Here is an 18,217-nt window from a genome sequence, read left to right on the forward strand (position 1 = left end):
TTTTTTTACATTCTAAAGGGGGGGGGGGTATCTGACTCTCAAAAAAATCCTGGCTATGCCTCTGTATACTTTGTAGTAACACAATAAAGTACAAATTTGTTTGAAAAATGGAAACAATATACCTCTTTGATACAGATTCATTGAGATAAGGCTCATTCTTTCCATCTGTGAAATTTGATCTCATATTGCTACGAGGCGTTCGAAAAGCTAAATCAGATTCATCAAAACTTTTTCCATCATTTGAAAATGCAAGGTTAAAATCTATCACTGCACTTCCTGGCACATTTTTCACATTTTCAGACAATATCTCTATTCCCTAAATTGATAAAAAATTAGATGAAGTAAAAATGAATATTACTTTAGTTTATTAGATAACTTTGATCATATAAAAGCATCTCATCGGTTTTCTTTGTTTCTCTGTGTGAAGATCACGAACGAAACATTCAATATATAACATATATTCTGGAATGAGTCTACAGATGTTGAAAATTAAGAACATTCTTATTCATACGACACGGTGGCCTAGTGGTTTAAAGCGTTAGACTTCGCTGTGTTGGCATTGTAGACACATCTCGGGTTCAAATCTCATGCCCCCCACCTCACTCATGGTGTAGTAAATTGGGTGGGCAATGCCGAACCGGAATGACTATGGTCCTCCCAAATGAATATACATATCAGTACATATCAAGGCCTTGAAGCAAAATGTGACATATATAAAAATGATTTCAGTCTGTCTAAAATACAGTTGCTACATAAGTATAAGTGGTTGTTTGGGCATGGCCTTGTACAGTCCAAAGAAGGGGGACATCACTAAAAAGTAAAACAGGAAAGATCTGCGCTTGCAAAGAGTCAGTCGATGTTTACGAGATAGTTCTAAATATCCTGAACTAGAGTAGAGTTCCAAGTATGATTAAATTCAAGACAGCCTTCAGAATGGTGGAATAATATTGAACAGATCTGCTGTTCTCTTTAAACATATTAGCAGCAAAAAGTTCTTATGAACTCTGACCAGAGTACTCACGGCGGCTAACTCACCATGCAGCAACAGTTAACGGGTCAGCCTACTGAGGAGATTTCTTGTTTTCACCGAAAGGAGTCAAGACAAATATAGTAAACAATATGTGTTTTGATTGTTTCTGAATATTGTGCAAGTGCAAAATATTCACCACCACAGCCGGCCGGCCCTAGTAGGCTAACCCGTTAACCGTTGTCGCATGGTGTGTTAGCCGCCAGTCCTCAGGCATTATACTAGGTGACTGAAAGCTCCTCTTTGTTCAGGGTCAATATATCTTTTAATTTATCAAATGACAAAATTACTTACTTTCATCAGAAACAGATCCCCAAGATAGAAGACAACTCCATAATCTCGATTTTTTGTTTGAAGAGGAATGAAAAATGTGTTTGGTTTCCCATCCCAAAGATTTCCTGCAAACTTATCAAAGTCATGAACAGATTGTGCTTGAGATCTCTCATCTGAAACGCCGTTCAACCAAAACAAAGGACCTGGGTGAAATGAAGTAAGGCTCCTCAAAACACGATAAGATTTTTTATTTATATTAATAGTGAGAAAGAGGAAAGTTGGCTTAAACATGTGGCAAACCACTACCTCTCACCCATACCAGTCCATGTCGAGTATGGGAATAGTTATGCAAATATTCGTTTCAGATGCATGGACTTGATGGTGGAAGAAGGCGTAACTAACCAGCGGTAATGTGAAGCACCCTGCGACGACAGAGCAAAGATTTAATGGTATTATAGATCAGGGTGGTCCAAACCCAGGCCCGCGGGCCACATGTGGCCCGCAATGTCATTTTCTGTGGCCCGCGTCGTCTTTGCTGAAGGGTAATAAAAATATCGCATTTGGTGTTGTTTCGTCATAAAAATAATCAGAAAATATTTTCAACATTTTGTTACTTCACTAATGTCACTAAATTGACTCGTGTCACGCCAGTCGAAGCAACTAGCAAAGTTGAATAGTGTGATTGGGTAGTCCAAATTGTTCACTGGTCTTCTATCCTTGCTGGGAATATATTCCAACAGGTATGATAACTGAATATTAATGTTATAACCTGAGAATGTGATTCCTTCCGGTGACAGTATTATAAAAAATGCTTCTACTATGTCAGAAAAATTAGTAATTACTCTCCTGTACCTTGCATTTGGTAAAATTTGAAAATCAATCAATCTGCAGTTATGGCAAATATAATCTAAAACGACATTTCGCTATCATGGGAGCAATGAGCATTTCTAAATTTTGAGGGATTTTGCTTTGACAACCCTATCTATGTTCGAGAGCACTTACATTTGCGGGTGCACTTTCTCCGTTGTGAAGAGTTTAAAATCTTACATTAAACGTAGATATAGAAAAACTTTTTCAGGTTTCAGTGATTTTTCTGGTGTATTTTGCATGTTTTTATAGATTGATTAATGACAAATAATGATCAATTGTCTGCACAATAAAAGTGTTTGTTTTGTAATTCCCTTTTTACCTATTTCTGACACTATTGTGGCCCGCGAACAATGTAAAAATATGGCCCGCGAAGACGACAACCTTGGACCACCCTGGTATAGATTATGATGTCCACCCCGAAGGGTTGAGTTGGCATATAAAAATAGAGTCATATTTGACATACAGATCACACATATTTGGTAAAGAGAATACCAAAGGTAACTTTCATTTTGAAATAATTTGTTTGAATTTTCTCACACAACTCCCTAAGAAATGGATAAATCACCTGTTGGAATTGCAGTTTTATATTGATGTTGTTCCATATCTTCTGATACAGTATTTGCCTTCTTTGACCAACCAGTTGCTACAACTTCAGCAAGTGAGAGTCCACTGTCAAATCCAGATGGTAATGGACCATTATCCATATCTGTCAAAAAAACCATCATCATAAGAACAAGTGAACTACCGTTAGGGATGGGCAATATAGAATACCGAATCCGGAGGATTCGAATCCCAAAGTATTCGAATCCAACGGGATCCGATAACAGGATTCGGTTTCTGCCTCTCCGGCGCCAAGTGTCAATTTTTGTATTTCGGGTTTCTAATTTATCAATTATAGTTATAGACGAGCGTTTTTCTCGCGTGGAAATCTCTCTCGTTTAATTAAACTTGCGTCTGCTCGCAAAGAACCCGTAAATCGGTAAACATCAAACACTGTAATTTCAATCGGCATATTCAGGACAAGAAGTCGGTAATATAACCTCACAGCGAGGACTCGTTATTGCACCATTTTTACGTTTTCCTTTTTTGCTATCTAGCTAGCGTTATTTGTGCCGACTTACTGAAGATATTCCGATAATCTGAATGCAACAATCTTTAATTGTTTACAGACGTGCCTTGCCTCATTTTAAATTAAATGATTTTTCGCGACCTACGAGTTTTTTCAAAAAAATGATGCACGTAAACCGAAACCAGGCGTTAAATGTTATAACATTACTCGCCATTAATTTAAATCAAATATTATTTACAAATAATTTTATTATACCATTTTCCGAAATACAAAGTTATATTGCAAAACGCGAACTACTGTCACATTTAAATTTCACTCTCAAAAGATTACCGGTACATATTTTTCGGTCCGTTTCTATCGTTCAAGATAGACGCACGTTTGATCGAGTGTCTAGTATTTTAGTCGCCGATAAATTTTGGAAAAAGTTGCCGCATCTGGCAAAGATAGTGACGTATTGAATTTGAGTAGGGCTAAGTCTGGGTAGATAATGATTAATGATGACATTTCTATCGTTCAAGATAGATGCACGTTTGATCGAGTGTCTGTAGTATTTTAGTCGCCGATAAATTTTGGAAAAAGTTACAGCATCTGGCGAAGATAGTGACGTATTGAATTTGAGTAGGGCTAAGTCTGGGTAGATAATGATTAATGATGACAATTCTATCGTTCAAGATAGACGCACGTTTGATCGAGTGTCTGTAGTATTTTAGTTGCCGATAAATTTTGAAAAAAGTTGCCGCATCTGGCGAAGATAGTGACGTATTGAATTTGAGTAGGGCCAAGTCTGGGTAGATAATGATATGTAACGATAATCATAGAAAATGAATTCGTCTTCAGATGTTATTACCAAAAAACTAAGTACGAAATCGCGTTTACGGGAACTTGGTTTTACGTGTCTTGCTCTCACAGAATAAAAGGTTGATTTTAATTGATAGTGGTTAAATTTAATATTTTACAACGGCGCATAGGTTGCGGTGGCCACACGCTGGTTCAGCATCTAATTAATTCTCAGCGGGTATGTTGTAGTATACTCGGCAGACTTACATTAATAATGATTTAACGCCGTTCCATGTCTAATTTGTATTTAACCGCTTACTATTAAAGTGTGTAAAGCGTGTCTTAATTTAACATATCAGTATTTATTAGTATTTAGGCGCAGTGGTTCTTAAACTTTTTCGAGCGCGACCCAAATCTGAGTTTTATGAAGACTCGCGACCCAATCCTAAATAACGCAAAATGTGTTTTTAATGTTAGTACAGTTTGACTCAAATACAGACAACTATTTATTAGAAACAGTCCATTGACTCAGTTAGATTGATGAAACTGAAATTTCCTTTTCATTATATCTTCAATACACAGCTCTATTTTACTTAACGGAATACGCAAGTTGTCACGGGTATCGAGGCGATTGCGAGCTTAGTTTTGATAACCTTCAGTGCCAAATATCCTCGCTCGCATAAGTGCCTTGTCGCGAATTGTAGCAGAAAAGGCGTCCGCTGTCCGTCGCAAACACGACATCCTAGCTGGCCTTCGGTATCTCTCGCAATATACAACTTTTTACTCATCAAATGTGCACACACTGCTTCGTTCGCGGTAAATGGTGCCTCGAGATGAAGTCACATTTTCTATAGATATTGAATAATCTAATGTCGAGAAGCGAGCTTTTTCATTGCGTCGTCTATTACAATTTACATTACCAAAAAGACACCCATTTTTGGTTATTTTAATCCACTAAGACGACATTCCACGCGGTCAACACAATGACAAGCGACGTGCATGGTTACCGATACCATAAAAATAATACACGTGACTGGCATATCAGAATTGTGATGTAACAATGAGCTCAAGACAGTTCTTTCCGTGACTGAAATTTTATATTTCATTATTTTTAAATACCAGAGTTTAGAAGTTAAATTGAAACATTGGGAAAGCTGAAAATTCTTCCTTCTCCTCTTAGTTTGCCCTTGCATTGACGACCTTGTCGCAACCCCTTTAATAACCACTGATTTAGGGATTACATACATTTGGAACAATTGAAGGCAAAAAATATTGTAAAATTCCTAAATTTTATTGTCCTGGGAACTGCCCGTTTAGTATCAAATGAAATCCAATGTCCAGGACATTTCCAAATAGATAATACATTTATAGTAAGTAATACATTTGCAATTTTTACCATCTAAATCCAGCAATGTAGAAATTCCCACTATTTGAATAAGTATGAAAATAGAATAGGATTCGGTATTCTGGATTCGATTTAACTATTCTAGAATAGTAAATTATTCTACATTGCCCATCCCTAAGTCTCCCGTATTTAACGAAATATAAGGTGGACTTTAAATAGTTTTTTCTCAAAATTGATTGTGCACCATAAGCTGGTACGCCTAATCTAATGTATGGATCAGGTAGTGCCTACACTCAAACCATTGTATTATTGTTTTATAAACAAACCGTTGTTTTACCTTTTCTTTGAATAAAATAAAATTTTCGTAAAAAATATTGAGTCCTTTTTTGTTTAATGAGCTTTGTTCGGTAACCTGATACTACAGGTTGCGTCTTATAGCAGTGCGGCTTATGTACGGACAACATCCCAATCTAAGCTATTTATTGATGATGTGCCCTATAGTTCGTAAATTTGGTACATACCCAGCTAAACGCAATATTCTCAGTAGCTCTTAACACTTGAGAAGCTGCCTGTGACTTCACTTGGAGATGAATCTCTTATATTTTTGAGTGCGAGTGACTTTTCATTGAGCCAATTTGCCTTATAAAGAACTGCTCTAATATTACCATATAAAAGTATATATACCAATATATGGAAAAAATTATTCCAATTTCTAAACAGCAACCAAACCAAATATTGAAATGCAAAAACACGTACTTCTGCATTGAAACGATAATAAATTTGGTTCCCATTCTCCGTTTTTATTGCATTCTATCTCAACAAATCTTATTCCAATGAACGACCATTCCATCAATGCATGTTGAGCAGAAATCCAATATGCTGGCCGACAATCATAGCGTAATTTAGTGCCAACAACCTGACTCGAGATATTCCTAATCTCAGGTGGATACACAACATCAGAATTCTTTTTATAAGTTGGTCTCGGACATGATATTTCTGAATCATTCAAAATAGATTTGAAGTATATTTTCTGGATACAAAGAAATGTGAGAAAAATTGAGTAAAATATATGATTGAATACAAAGATTTATAAGACGACATATTCTAAAGGTGATCTCATATATTTAGGTAGGATATGCCATGTACTACCACAAATATAGTATCTTCCCATATATCAGTGGCTGCTTATCTGGAGCATTGTTTCGAGTGAAAATACTAGACACTGGTTAGGAATTATGAAGACATTATAATCTATAATCAGCGTTGAAAATTATTACTAGGATATATATAAAACAAGAGAGAGATGCTCAAATATATGGACACAAAGACCAAATCAAAGTAGTATGAGTAACTTGAAATACGACAATCTTCATGACTGACCACAATAATACAGCGAATGTAGAACTGCAAGAAGGTGTACAATTTTTAATTTTGATGATGCCAACGCACACGAGTCCCATGGAGCACACAGAATTTTTGGAAATAAAGCGATTTTGAGCAAAAAAATACAATTTTAACCACTGTTCAGTAGTTAATGAGAAAAGCAATTGTTTTACAACAAGAAGAAAAATATCAACAACAACAACACGATCCATATGTACACTTCGTGTCTGAAAATAATATACCGTACATAAAACATAATTAAACATGCCTGAACATTCAAAATCAGGTTGAGGATCCCAAACACCAGATTCATTACATCGTATCGTTTTCGAAAATATTCCATCTTCAATCCTGTAGTTAGGTGCACAATCATATTTGATTTGCGCACTATAGCTGGGAGGATTTATGGAACTAATCACAGAACGTGAGGAGTGTAATATCATGGGTGCTTGAGAACAACGAACAGCTGTCATAAAATGGAATAGAAAGGTTTGTTTATTACTAATAAAAATTGTTTATTACTTCGTTATGGGGAACTCCTTGTGGCAAGCTTCTTAGCCTAACACAATATTTTCCAATCGGATAGGAATTTTATCGTTCTTTGGGAGGAATCTTGCTTTGTATTTGTAAAACTGTTTTTTGATATTTTTTTTCAAAGTAAGATAGAAAACATGAATTTACTTACGAATACAGTCCATTCTGTTGAAGTCTTCAGACCAAGTACGATCAGCCTCACAATAAACATCAATATAATTCATATTTGGTCGAAAATAATATCCTGCCTCACATTCAACTCTCATTGACGAATCAAATGTTAAGTTACCAGATAATTTTGCATGAAGAACATATGGAGGAGGATCACATGCTATGGCTGTTTAATTGAATGAATAAACAACTCAGAGACAAGTCTCACCGGTAACATATTGGTGGTATTTATAGAGTTATTTTGGTAGATTCCAAATCCCATTCGTTCAAACAATTCCTACTCAACAAGTGAACACACCCTGCGGAATAACCATAGTAAGCAATGAAACTAGGAAGAATGCAGAGTTTTCTCGTTGAGTGTAAAGTAAAATCAGTTTGGCACCATGGCCCAAGGGTCCATGGGACATGGTTGGAAACTGCTGAAAAGGATGGTTAGGAAGTTGCAGCCGATCAAATTCCTGATAGCCTCGGCTCCATCTAATATGGTAAGCTTGGTTCCATCTCCAACAAAAAGTTACGACTAAATGGCTGCGGCTCCCTAGCCCTGATAAGACTATTATCAAATGGTTTACCTTCACATCTGTAATGAGAGGTATCAGGATACCAATTTCCACTTATATCACAAAGCACACTAGGATAGGCAGATACTTCTGGCAGCATCCTATACCCAGGTTTACATCTTAACTTCACACGATTCGTATATGATAGATTTCTCTCAATCACCAAAGAATTCTCAAGTGAAGGAGGCTCGCATGTGATTGCTACAACATAAAGAGAAATAAATACCCTTCTTAATATTCGCATTTTATCAGGAAATCAGTGTTAATAGTATGGATTGTTTCCCTAAATAGTGGTTGGTTCTTGTGGTCAGAGTGACTTTTTTATTGGGAGAAAAGAAATCGCTTTTGTATGCAACTAATAGGCTGAACCATTTCAAATACTCTAAAATGAAGAAAGTCGCCAGAAGGATATTCTTTAGCTTCTCTTCAAATCAACCCCGAGTTCTAAGTGACATGATATTTCACCCAAATTTGCACTTTACACAATTTTGTAATGCTCACTTCTAATTTCAAGATTGTCCCAATATTTGGATATATGAAACAAACACAATATTGATCTGTAAACGAGGGTGTCTGAGAGAACATTGGTGAAAATAGGGTCATTTCATCTGAAGTTAGGCTCTTTGACATACCGTAGTTTTATTTTCATATTTTGTAATATCTCCCCTGAGCATAGGATATGGAGCATATGTATATGAACGTTGCAAATAATAGTTTAGTTCATCAAGTGCATGCTACAAGTGATCCACCATCCACTTATAAGGAATTCCGGACAATTAACTCATTATTTGAAAGGATTAGTTGCCAATGTGTTACGTCAGACTGTTCATGACATGACATTCACATGGGAACAATGCATATTTCTATTTAATAAGAGGACTAAACCGCACCATTTCGCCCAAGCATTAAAAGAATGTGTATAAATATTTGTTACAACACACTAGTATTGTAAGATTTCGTTAAAAACATTCATTAAAATGATTAATGTTAGGCGAATACTGTCATATAATGGGTAGCTTATGAAATTCACAGCTCATTCAATTTCCTAAATAAAGTCTCTGAAATTCAAATGAATAAAAAAATTTAATTACTTTTACAGGCCATTTCATCAACATCAGGTTGCCATCTCCCATCCTCATCACAGACCGTTGAAATTTCCGTTACATCTCTAAATGCAACAACATAAAAATCTCAATAATATATATAATATCATATATCAAAATAGGATAGGATAATTATCCCGGGAGAGGACAGCGGAAAGAACTTAATCCTATGACCAACCACAACGTCTCATCCAGATACGAGTCCATGTCAGGTATGGGATTAGTTATTCAGATACCGTAATTTGTTTCACGTACACGCCCTTGATGGTAGAGGATTCAGTACGGTGGCAATGGCAAGCGCATTTCCATCTCTACGCCAAGCACCATCCCTTGCACCATACCAACAAAAAATACACATTTACAGGTCAAAGACGCACATCAGAAAGCAGATACAAATAAATAATATGAATATGAAACAATTATATAGTAATGTCTAAAGAAGAAGGTACCTTTCTAGCCAAGTAGGACTGGGACAATGAAATGAAACAAAGGCATCCATATCTATTCTATCACCTTCCTTCACAGATCCTTCTATATTAATATCTTTGCAAATGACATCTATAAAAATTGAAATTTAGCATGAAAACAATTACCTATAAAAGTAGTATATTCCATTAATCAATGAAGTTTGAATACACCGTGTTTGATAATAAACAGGATGTCCAACAAATTATAATCTAGGGCAGTGGTTCTCAAACGGTGGGGCGTGCCCCGCAAGAGGGTTGTAGACAATTTTTTGTGCGAGTGTGAAGCTTATCAACAAAAAATATTTCTTAGATCTGATTTTGCCCGCTTCATTTTAGATATTTGTATTTTTTATTTCGTCAGCCATAAACAACTGCCTTATAAAAATAAGAACAAATTTTGTTTGTTTTTAAGACTTTTCATTTATTTCAATTTTTAGGTTGTATCCACATATTTCCATCGTGTTTTTGGAAAAAACATACTTTCTCCTTACTATCTGTTATTTGTAGCTTCTTGTTAGCTAGTTATTTTTGAGGTGAGGCACGAGACTTGACAAATTCTAAAAAGAGGGGACGGCCTAAAAAGTTTGAGAACCCCTGATCCAGGCACATTCAAAAATTCAGTACAACTAACCGGTACATTCCAATTCATAAGGATCAGGAAGCCACAACCCATCTTCATGGCAAGTTACATTAACCTTTTGTCGACGATGAGATAGAAAATGTTGTCCTTTTGCACATTGATAAAATATAATATCACCATACATATGATTAAGCCCTTCAACACGAGCACTTTCTACAAGCACAGGCACATCACAAACAATTGCTGAGTGAAAAAAAAAGGTCAATGTCAATAAAGTATTCTCTTTTAATCAAATTACTCAAATCGTAGATTGACATTTTTTATACAATGCTTAAATATGCCTTTGGCTCTGAACAAGGCTCTGCAGAAAACCACTGATATCTAACAGCATTGTAAATTGCTACTTTTATTCGAAAGAGCAGAAATCCTTCCAGTTCAGAATAGCCTACATAATTTATTGCACTCCGGGTGAAGTGGGGGGCACTGGATTTGAACCAAAAGTTTGACATTGCCTACAAAATTTATCACATACCGGAAGAAGTGGGGGGGGGGGGGGGGGCACTGGATTTGAGCTAAGCATTGCATACATAATTTATTAAACCCAGGTTAAGGTGGGGGGCATGGGATTTGAATCCAAGATATGTAATCTGCAATGCTAACACAGTCAAGTATAACAATTTATCCACTTGGCCATCTTTTTACTCAGCAAATCTACTAACTTGTGCACTCAATTACTTCAGTAGGATCCGGCACCCATTTTCCTTCTTCACATGTAATTTGGATTGCTTTCTTTCTGTTTGTACGATCTGCAATCCAATATCCTTCCATGCAATGATAAGTATAAAAAGAACCTTCATAGAATGTATACTCTGATTCAAACAAGTCGGAAAATTCATCTTTGGTATGTGATATGATTGGTGGTGGATCACATATAATTGCTGTAAAATCAAAAAAATTATTGTTAATTTAATGTTATTGAACTGGCTTGACTTAGATTACTTGTGAGAGATATTTTCTCATGACCAAATAATTAATCAATGCTGATTGAAAATATGAAGTATATAATTAAATTCTATAACATGGTCCTTGATAAAATATCAAAACTCGAGTAAATGTTTGTATTTAATGCTTTACTGTGATATGCCAGAAATTATAAGACGGTTTAATAATATAGCGAACCACATCCTCTCGTCTGGATACTAGTCCATGTCGGGTTCATGATTAGTTAGCCAGGTATTTATTCGAGATGCATGGACTTGAGGGTGGAGGAAGCCTTATCGGACCTCCGGTTACAGTTGCAAGTGTATTCTTAACGATTAGGGCGGTGCGCCATCGCTGAGCAGGCTGAATGTGATTGCTTGCCAGTGCAAAATTTCAGGCAAATTCATTTCGTTCAGAGAATTACACAAAACGAGTGTAAGTCGGTGACATAATTCTACAATCCCATTGCATACTAAGATATGACTATGAATAAAAGAGGAAATCTGAAAGAGGAAAAATTAACATTGTAATACATTGTTCATTTTTTTTATATAAGGTTCATTCACACTTCCCCTCCAAACAAGGCCCTACTTAAGCAACCACTGGCATTTCACAGTATGTAAATGTAAGGAATTATTATATCTTGGAACCTTTTCAATTTATCATTACCTACCCAATTCACTACACACTGGGTGAGGTGGGATTTGAACCCAAGATGTGTAATCTGAGATGGTAACACACTAACACTGTTATTAAGTCTACATTTTAACTGCTAGACCAGGGGGTGAACAAATTATGGTCCCGCCCATCGAAATGTTTTATCCGACTCACTTGTGCCTGCTGAAGACTATAGTTTTTGTGAATATAAATTTCTGTTGAAAATAACGTCATAATGACCCCGATTGTTACATTGTGTTTATTCTTATATAAACGTTAGCCTAGCTGTTGGACTAGCATCGCCTATACCAAACCTTTGTAAACAAATTATACAACATAAGAAATGTATAACTCTTGATTAAGTATATAATTCCTAAAACCGAGTTAGAAACCAATTTTAAGAAAACTCATCACACCTTTGCAAGTGAAATTAATATTAGGGTCAGGAAACCATATTCCATTGGACTGGCATGATATTTCCTGTTCATAAATTCCTTGATTGAAATCATATCCTTTTTTACATTTATAAATCCATTTGCTACCAAGTGACAAAGAATCTCCTGTAACAACGGAATTGTCAACATAGGGCGGCTGAACACATTGTTTCTTGATGCATTTTAATTTTTCAACACTAGGTTTCCATGATCCATCCCATTGACATTCTGTTACTCTAGAAAAGTAAAGAAAATGAATGCACCACATCACTGCATTGTGTATTAATTGATTGATAATGGGTTTATTAATATACACCCTGACCTGATAAACAGAACTATTAAATTTTCTAAACACTTAGGTAAAAATGAAGAAAATTTATTCAACACTTCAACTTCTGTTTGGGTATGATTGTCCCCAAAAGTTTCAGTATTCCAGGGTGCTTTGCACAAAAGTTATGTTTTCTCTCGAACAGTGGTTCTCAAACGGTGTGGTGTAGACAATTTTTTGAGGGGGCGTGAAGCTAATTGTAAATAAAAATATTCGTTAGATTTGATCTGATTGGCCTACCATAATTTTGAATATTCACATTTTTTTATTTTGAATATTTACGTTCCATCCACGTATTTTCAACAAGGTTTTTGAATAAAACATACTTTCGCCTTACACTCTGTTATTTGTAGCTTATTGTTAGCTAGTTATTTTCGAGGTGGGGCGAAAGACTTGACAAATTAATTCTAAAAAGGAGGCGCGGCTTAAAAAGTTTGAGAACCACTGCCCATAATAAATTAAAAACAAGATAACTTACTCACTTACCTACTAGTAAAACGATCAGGAAAAAACCACATATCATTCAAACATGAATATGTGACTTTGTGTTTATACGCATATTGAGTTATTTGAGATTGTTCCTGCCATTGTATTGTGTCTGATATGATAGTGTCAGTAACATTAGCCGGGGAATTGCAGGTAACAGCTGAAAATATATTTGTGTATGGTGAGTCAGATTACACAAGTTAAAAACCAGTAATGGGATTGAAAATTAAAAAAGCAGCTTCTCTTTTGCATCAAGCTCCCTAATAACAGGTTCCCTTTTTTCAGAAAATGTATGTATGTCACTAAGCAAGCGACGTTAACATGCAACACTTTATATAAATCTAATACATAATTTTCGAAATCGTCAAATGTAATCATTACCTATGTCGTGCAGACGTAAAAAAAAACAAAAATCGTTGGGTTCGCTGATTAGTTGACAAGCAAACTCGTTAAATTTTAACACTCGCTAAAACTGATTGAAATTAAAAATAAACAGTAACCAATGGGTTTGCTGATTCAACGTTCGAATCTGCTGAATTCCACCCTTCGTTAAAACTGATTGAAATTAATAATTAACATTGAATCAAGGCATGATTTTAACATCTCAGTTATAAATCACGCTCAATATTGTATAACATCATTTATATAACTTATTTGTCACTGTTAATACCTTCACAGTTTAATAATGTAAGATCTTCTATCCACTGTCCTGTTCTATTACAAAGAATAGTTGTTGAATAAATGTAAGTTTCATTTTTCAATATCCTGTATCCTTTTTTACAACTCAGTCTCAATATCTGCAAACCATCGTCAGAATTTTCCAATAATATGTTTGAGTTCGGTGGTTGAGAAGGAATATCACATTTATAATCTTAAAAATATTGACAAAGTAGACGATAATATAAAGGAGGTTAATATAAAATACAGAGAGAATATAACTTTTGTGCAAAGCATCCTAGATTACTGAAATATTTGTTATCAAAGTGTAACTTTATTTAAAATATAATATTTCTTCTTTTACCCGCATATTGATATGATAGAAATGTACATTTTATCAAATAGGTAGCATAATATTATACTGAAGTTAATATAAAATAAAGAAAGAACATATCTTTTGTTCTGTTCTGTTCGCGTTCTGTATTACTGAAACTTTCATTATTAAAACTTAAATCTAATATTCCATAAAGTCCTAAAATGTTTTAAAATCACAAAGGGAATTTATCGATACTACATATTGTTCTGACCCTCACAGATGTATTAAATGAAGTAAAAATACTTGAACAATTACTGATTGAAAAACAACAAGATATATTGAGAACTGACTTCAAAATGAACTGACAAAATTGAAATTGTAAAAGGACTTTATGGACACCCTGTATAGTATGATAAAATACAGTATTTTTTATATTTTTTCAGTATATCAATATAGTTGAATTATATTGTTTAATATGTATAGGTTAATTGAGAACTTTAGATGATATTTAAAGGTACATTAAAAAAAAAGGCCATTGAATTCATGCAATATTAATACACCTTCGCTGCATAGTATAGTAACTAAAAAGTGAAATCAGCATCATTTTATGATAAAAATATTGACTTACATTTGCAAGATTGCAGTTTAGGATCAGGCTGCCATGTACCATCATCAGAACATTTTGAATCAAATGTAACAGAATCACGACTGAAAGCCATATGTCCATCGCATTCATATGTAATTGCTTTAAATACTGAATTCTCAGTTGTGTTTGTCTCATTCAGAATTGAATATGAAGGAGACTGTGTTGTGTTCGTCACATTTGTTTCAAATGTATCATTAGAATTGACACTGGCTATTGTAGCATTGGATGAACGAGTGGTTGGCAATGTTGCATTGGAAATTATAGTAGGTGTGAAAGTTGCGTTCATAATTTCTGGAGGATTTCCACAAACCATATCTAATAGGAAAAAGAAAAAACCGTTCATATATATTTGTGAAGCACAAATTGAAAATTTATAGCACTGCAATGACTGGATGTTTCAAAAAACATTGCTTTTATTCTTAGATTTTCATTCACTCAGAAACAGCCACAGTTTAGAGACAGGGCTAAAGTGGTAGACTTGATTAATTGACATAATAATATATAGGCTGGCTGCGCCTTTGCATTTTGATATCAGAGTCCATTGAATTGAAAAATAAAATCAAAGGCAATCATGCTTATTCAAATTTTTCTGTATTATAAATTTCAAATGATATGAACAATTAATGCAACATTCATGCCAATTTTGAGAATAATGCATATTCGAAACAAATTTTCAGAATATAAAAAAATATATAGTAGACTAGATCAGTGATTCCCAAAGTGGGCGATATCGCCCCCCGGTGGGCGAAAACGATACAGAGGGGGGCGAAAAAGTCGAAGGGGGCGATAGGGGGTGATTTCGCGAAACCTGTTTTTGTTCGGCGCATCGATGCACTTGATTACTGTACTCTGCGTGCTTTCGTATGTTTGAATCACGTGGGCGATTATCACATGCGAAAGGATTGCTGGACTTGTCTTCGCAGTAAGGCACGGCAGTTTGCGTATCCAGGGGTCGGCAAATACGGCCGGAGTAAAATATGTCTAAATAAATACATTTTATCCGCCTATCTCTTCTAATTGAAACCATTCAACAATTTGTTTTTTAAAAGTACCGGTAAAGAATTTTAGCCTAGTCTATCACAGCTATTTCTATACTAATTTTTGATTACTGTAAGTAAACTGAGACTCCTAGGAAGACAAAGTGATCATTGACTTGTTTGATTTATGTCTGACCGGATGCGAAAGGGGGCATTGTTCCGTTTATTTTTGCATCTTGCTGATTGGCCAATGTCACGAAGTAAACAAGGAAGTCTATGCCCGGCGAAACACCCTAGCGGCGGTTTTGACTAAGTATTTTATTAATAATCTACGCAAGGAGTAAATTACATCTTTTTACGAAACAGACTTTATCGTGAGACACGTTTAGACTAAATTTCATTATATCTTAAAAATTCTACTGAACAGCTACTCATTTAACGAGCGTACAATTTAATTAGACAAATGGAAACACGCAGAAAAGTTGATGCTGAGTGCAGGGGTTCAATAGCGCAGTAAATATTCGAATATATTGCAATGCAATAAGGAAATTAAATTCATATTCTATTCGAGAGATTTGTTCACTGCTTAATTTTTGTAAGAATGTGTTTTCTTAAAAAAAATCTTTATCAAAATTTCACAAACCATGCGAAAATATTCACTCCGATGTTTGGAAGTAGGCTACATATTTTTTGCGAACAGTTATTTTCGACAATTTACATTACAAATAACTAGGATTAGTGATGCTTATTTAGAAAATGTTTCAATCTTGTCGTCGTAAAGCTATCAAGTGTAATACGAAAATATTTAATAAGTTTAGGAAAATTAACTTTGTTTTCGTCATTTTAATGTGAAATGGAGTGAATTTAAGGAGATAATTGCTATAAGGCAAGAGTACATGGCGGGTTTTGAAAAGGTAAAACTCTGGAATTTTCCATTTCCGACCTCCTATATTGGCGAAAAAGGGATTTTCTGCCATGCTACTATTGCTATCAAAACAACGAAATCGCCTTTCCATCAGTAAACGGGGTAATTTTAGATATAATAATAAACTCGCTGAAGAACACCAAGCTCATCCATCTCATTAAAGAACACTGTAAACTATGAGTTGTCTTCTTGTTTGGTCTGTAATATATTCGTTCCTGGCTTAACATTTTTTTGTAGTGTTGGGGGGCGATGAAGTTGTATAAACTACTTTAGGGGGGCGACGCTACAAAAAGTTTGGGAACCCCTGGACTAGATCATGGTCATCTCTGGATTGAACCAAACATTCCCAACCAGAAATGCCAATACAAATGGCCGATTGATACTTGATAATGATAGCATTGCATTCAATGATTCATATTTATCCCGTCGAAATGAAAGATGATGAAAAGGCTTAATCATATGACATACCACAGCCTCCATCCGGTTACCAGTCCATGTCAGGTATGGGATTAGATGGAAAGTTATTTGTTACAGATACATGGACTTGATAGTAGAGGCAGCTGTAACCGACCAGCGGTTGCATACACCGGCGAAGAGTTCAACAATCCTCTTATACATAATTATAACCATGGGATTTAAACCTCACAGGGTAATCAGAGGTGTGATTGCAAGTTTTTTCATAACACTAAGCACAATGAGCCAACTGAATTTATGTTATATGCCAGTATAAATAATAGTACAAGTAACATCACTTCTCCCAAGCAAAACTACAAAATCATCAGTGACAACAAAGCCTTGATTACCTTTGCAATAATCAACATCAGGATCAGGATTCCATTCTCCTGTTTCATTGCAAGTTATACTTAGACTTCTGTGGAGAATTCTTGGTCCATTCTTTGTACTTTGTATGATTGCATATCCAGGATCACAAACAACGGTGAGAGATGAAGCGAATTCAAAGTTGGAAATATTGGGAGTAAGTGTTTCTTTAATGCTACCTCCATCTTTGATAATTGGCATTGAACAATTTATTTCTAGAAATGAAAATAATAATTTTTGCCCTAAATTTGACACGTTTTAGGAACAATATTACTTTTATATAGATTTGATAAAAATCAGTAGAAGTTGAAAGTTAAGACATTGAAAATAAAATCAATAATCATCAAAAATTGCATCACAAAATAAAACGTACATAAGGGAAACAGAATTAAAAAAATTCAGACTTCAAAGTGAATTTCTTTGAAATTATCCTCCTAAAACTGCATAACTCAATCTAATATCAGACTGGGATTCATATGAGCAGGTAGATAGATCTTGTATTGCAGTGTTTAGAAACCTATGGGTTGCAATCCAAAGCTGGGCCGCCTGAAAATCCTCTTGGGTCGCTTGTTTTTTCAACAACATTGAATTTATTTATTTAATTTTCTTGTAAATTTATTATTATTTATTTTTCTTTTGGAATCCAAGTGTTGCTCAATTGTATATGTAGAAGGTATCACAACGTAAAAACTTGAAAGCATTTATTCTGCTTACCGTAAGTAAATCAATGCCATAATTATAAAAAAAACTTCCTAATGGCAAACAAGCGTGATTTTCTCACTTTGAAGTAATTTCTGGTAGAATAAATGTTTTGTAATAATGATTGTAATCA

General features: G+C 34.9%; 1 protein-coding gene across 1 annotated transcript in view; it reads right to left on the bottom strand.

Annotated features, from left to right (window-relative positions):
- The window catches only part of LOC120338112 (uncharacterized), a 95,397-nt gene that overhangs the window by 13,153 nt on the left and 64,027 nt on the right, over positions 1 to 18,217 (bottom strand). Inside the window, exons 63-78 of the mRNA XM_078115382.1 lie at positions 17,370 to 17,600; positions 14,647 to 14,979; positions 13,716 to 13,916; positions 13,046 to 13,205; positions 12,214 to 12,467; positions 10,879 to 11,097; positions 10,211 to 10,402; positions 9,562 to 9,670; positions 9,101 to 9,177; positions 8,022 to 8,210; positions 7,430 to 7,615; positions 7,013 to 7,210; positions 6,118 to 6,357; positions 2,736 to 2,876; positions 1,322 to 1,503; positions 123 to 316 (exon numbers count right to left, since the gene is read on the bottom strand). Of these exons, the coding sequence (XP_077971508.1) occupies positions 123 to 316; positions 1,322 to 1,503; positions 2,736 to 2,876; positions 6,118 to 6,357; positions 7,013 to 7,210; positions 7,430 to 7,615; positions 8,022 to 8,210; positions 9,101 to 9,177; positions 9,562 to 9,670; positions 10,211 to 10,402; positions 10,879 to 11,097; positions 12,214 to 12,467; positions 13,046 to 13,205; positions 13,716 to 13,916; positions 14,647 to 14,979; positions 17,370 to 17,600 (3,106 nt within the window). The remainder of the gene's footprint in view (positions 1 to 122; positions 317 to 1,321; positions 1,504 to 2,735; positions 2,877 to 6,117; positions 6,358 to 7,012; positions 7,211 to 7,429; positions 7,616 to 8,021; positions 8,211 to 9,100; positions 9,178 to 9,561; positions 9,671 to 10,210; positions 10,403 to 10,878; positions 11,098 to 12,213; positions 12,468 to 13,045; positions 13,206 to 13,715; positions 13,917 to 14,646; positions 14,980 to 17,369; positions 17,601 to 18,217) is intronic.

This window comes from Styela clava, chromosome 1 (genome assembly GCF_964204865.1).
Source record: "Styela clava chromosome 1, kaStyClav1.hap1.2, whole genome shotgun sequence".
Classification (NCBI taxonomy): Eukaryota; Metazoa; Chordata; class Ascidiacea; order Stolidobranchia; family Styelidae; genus Styela; species Styela clava.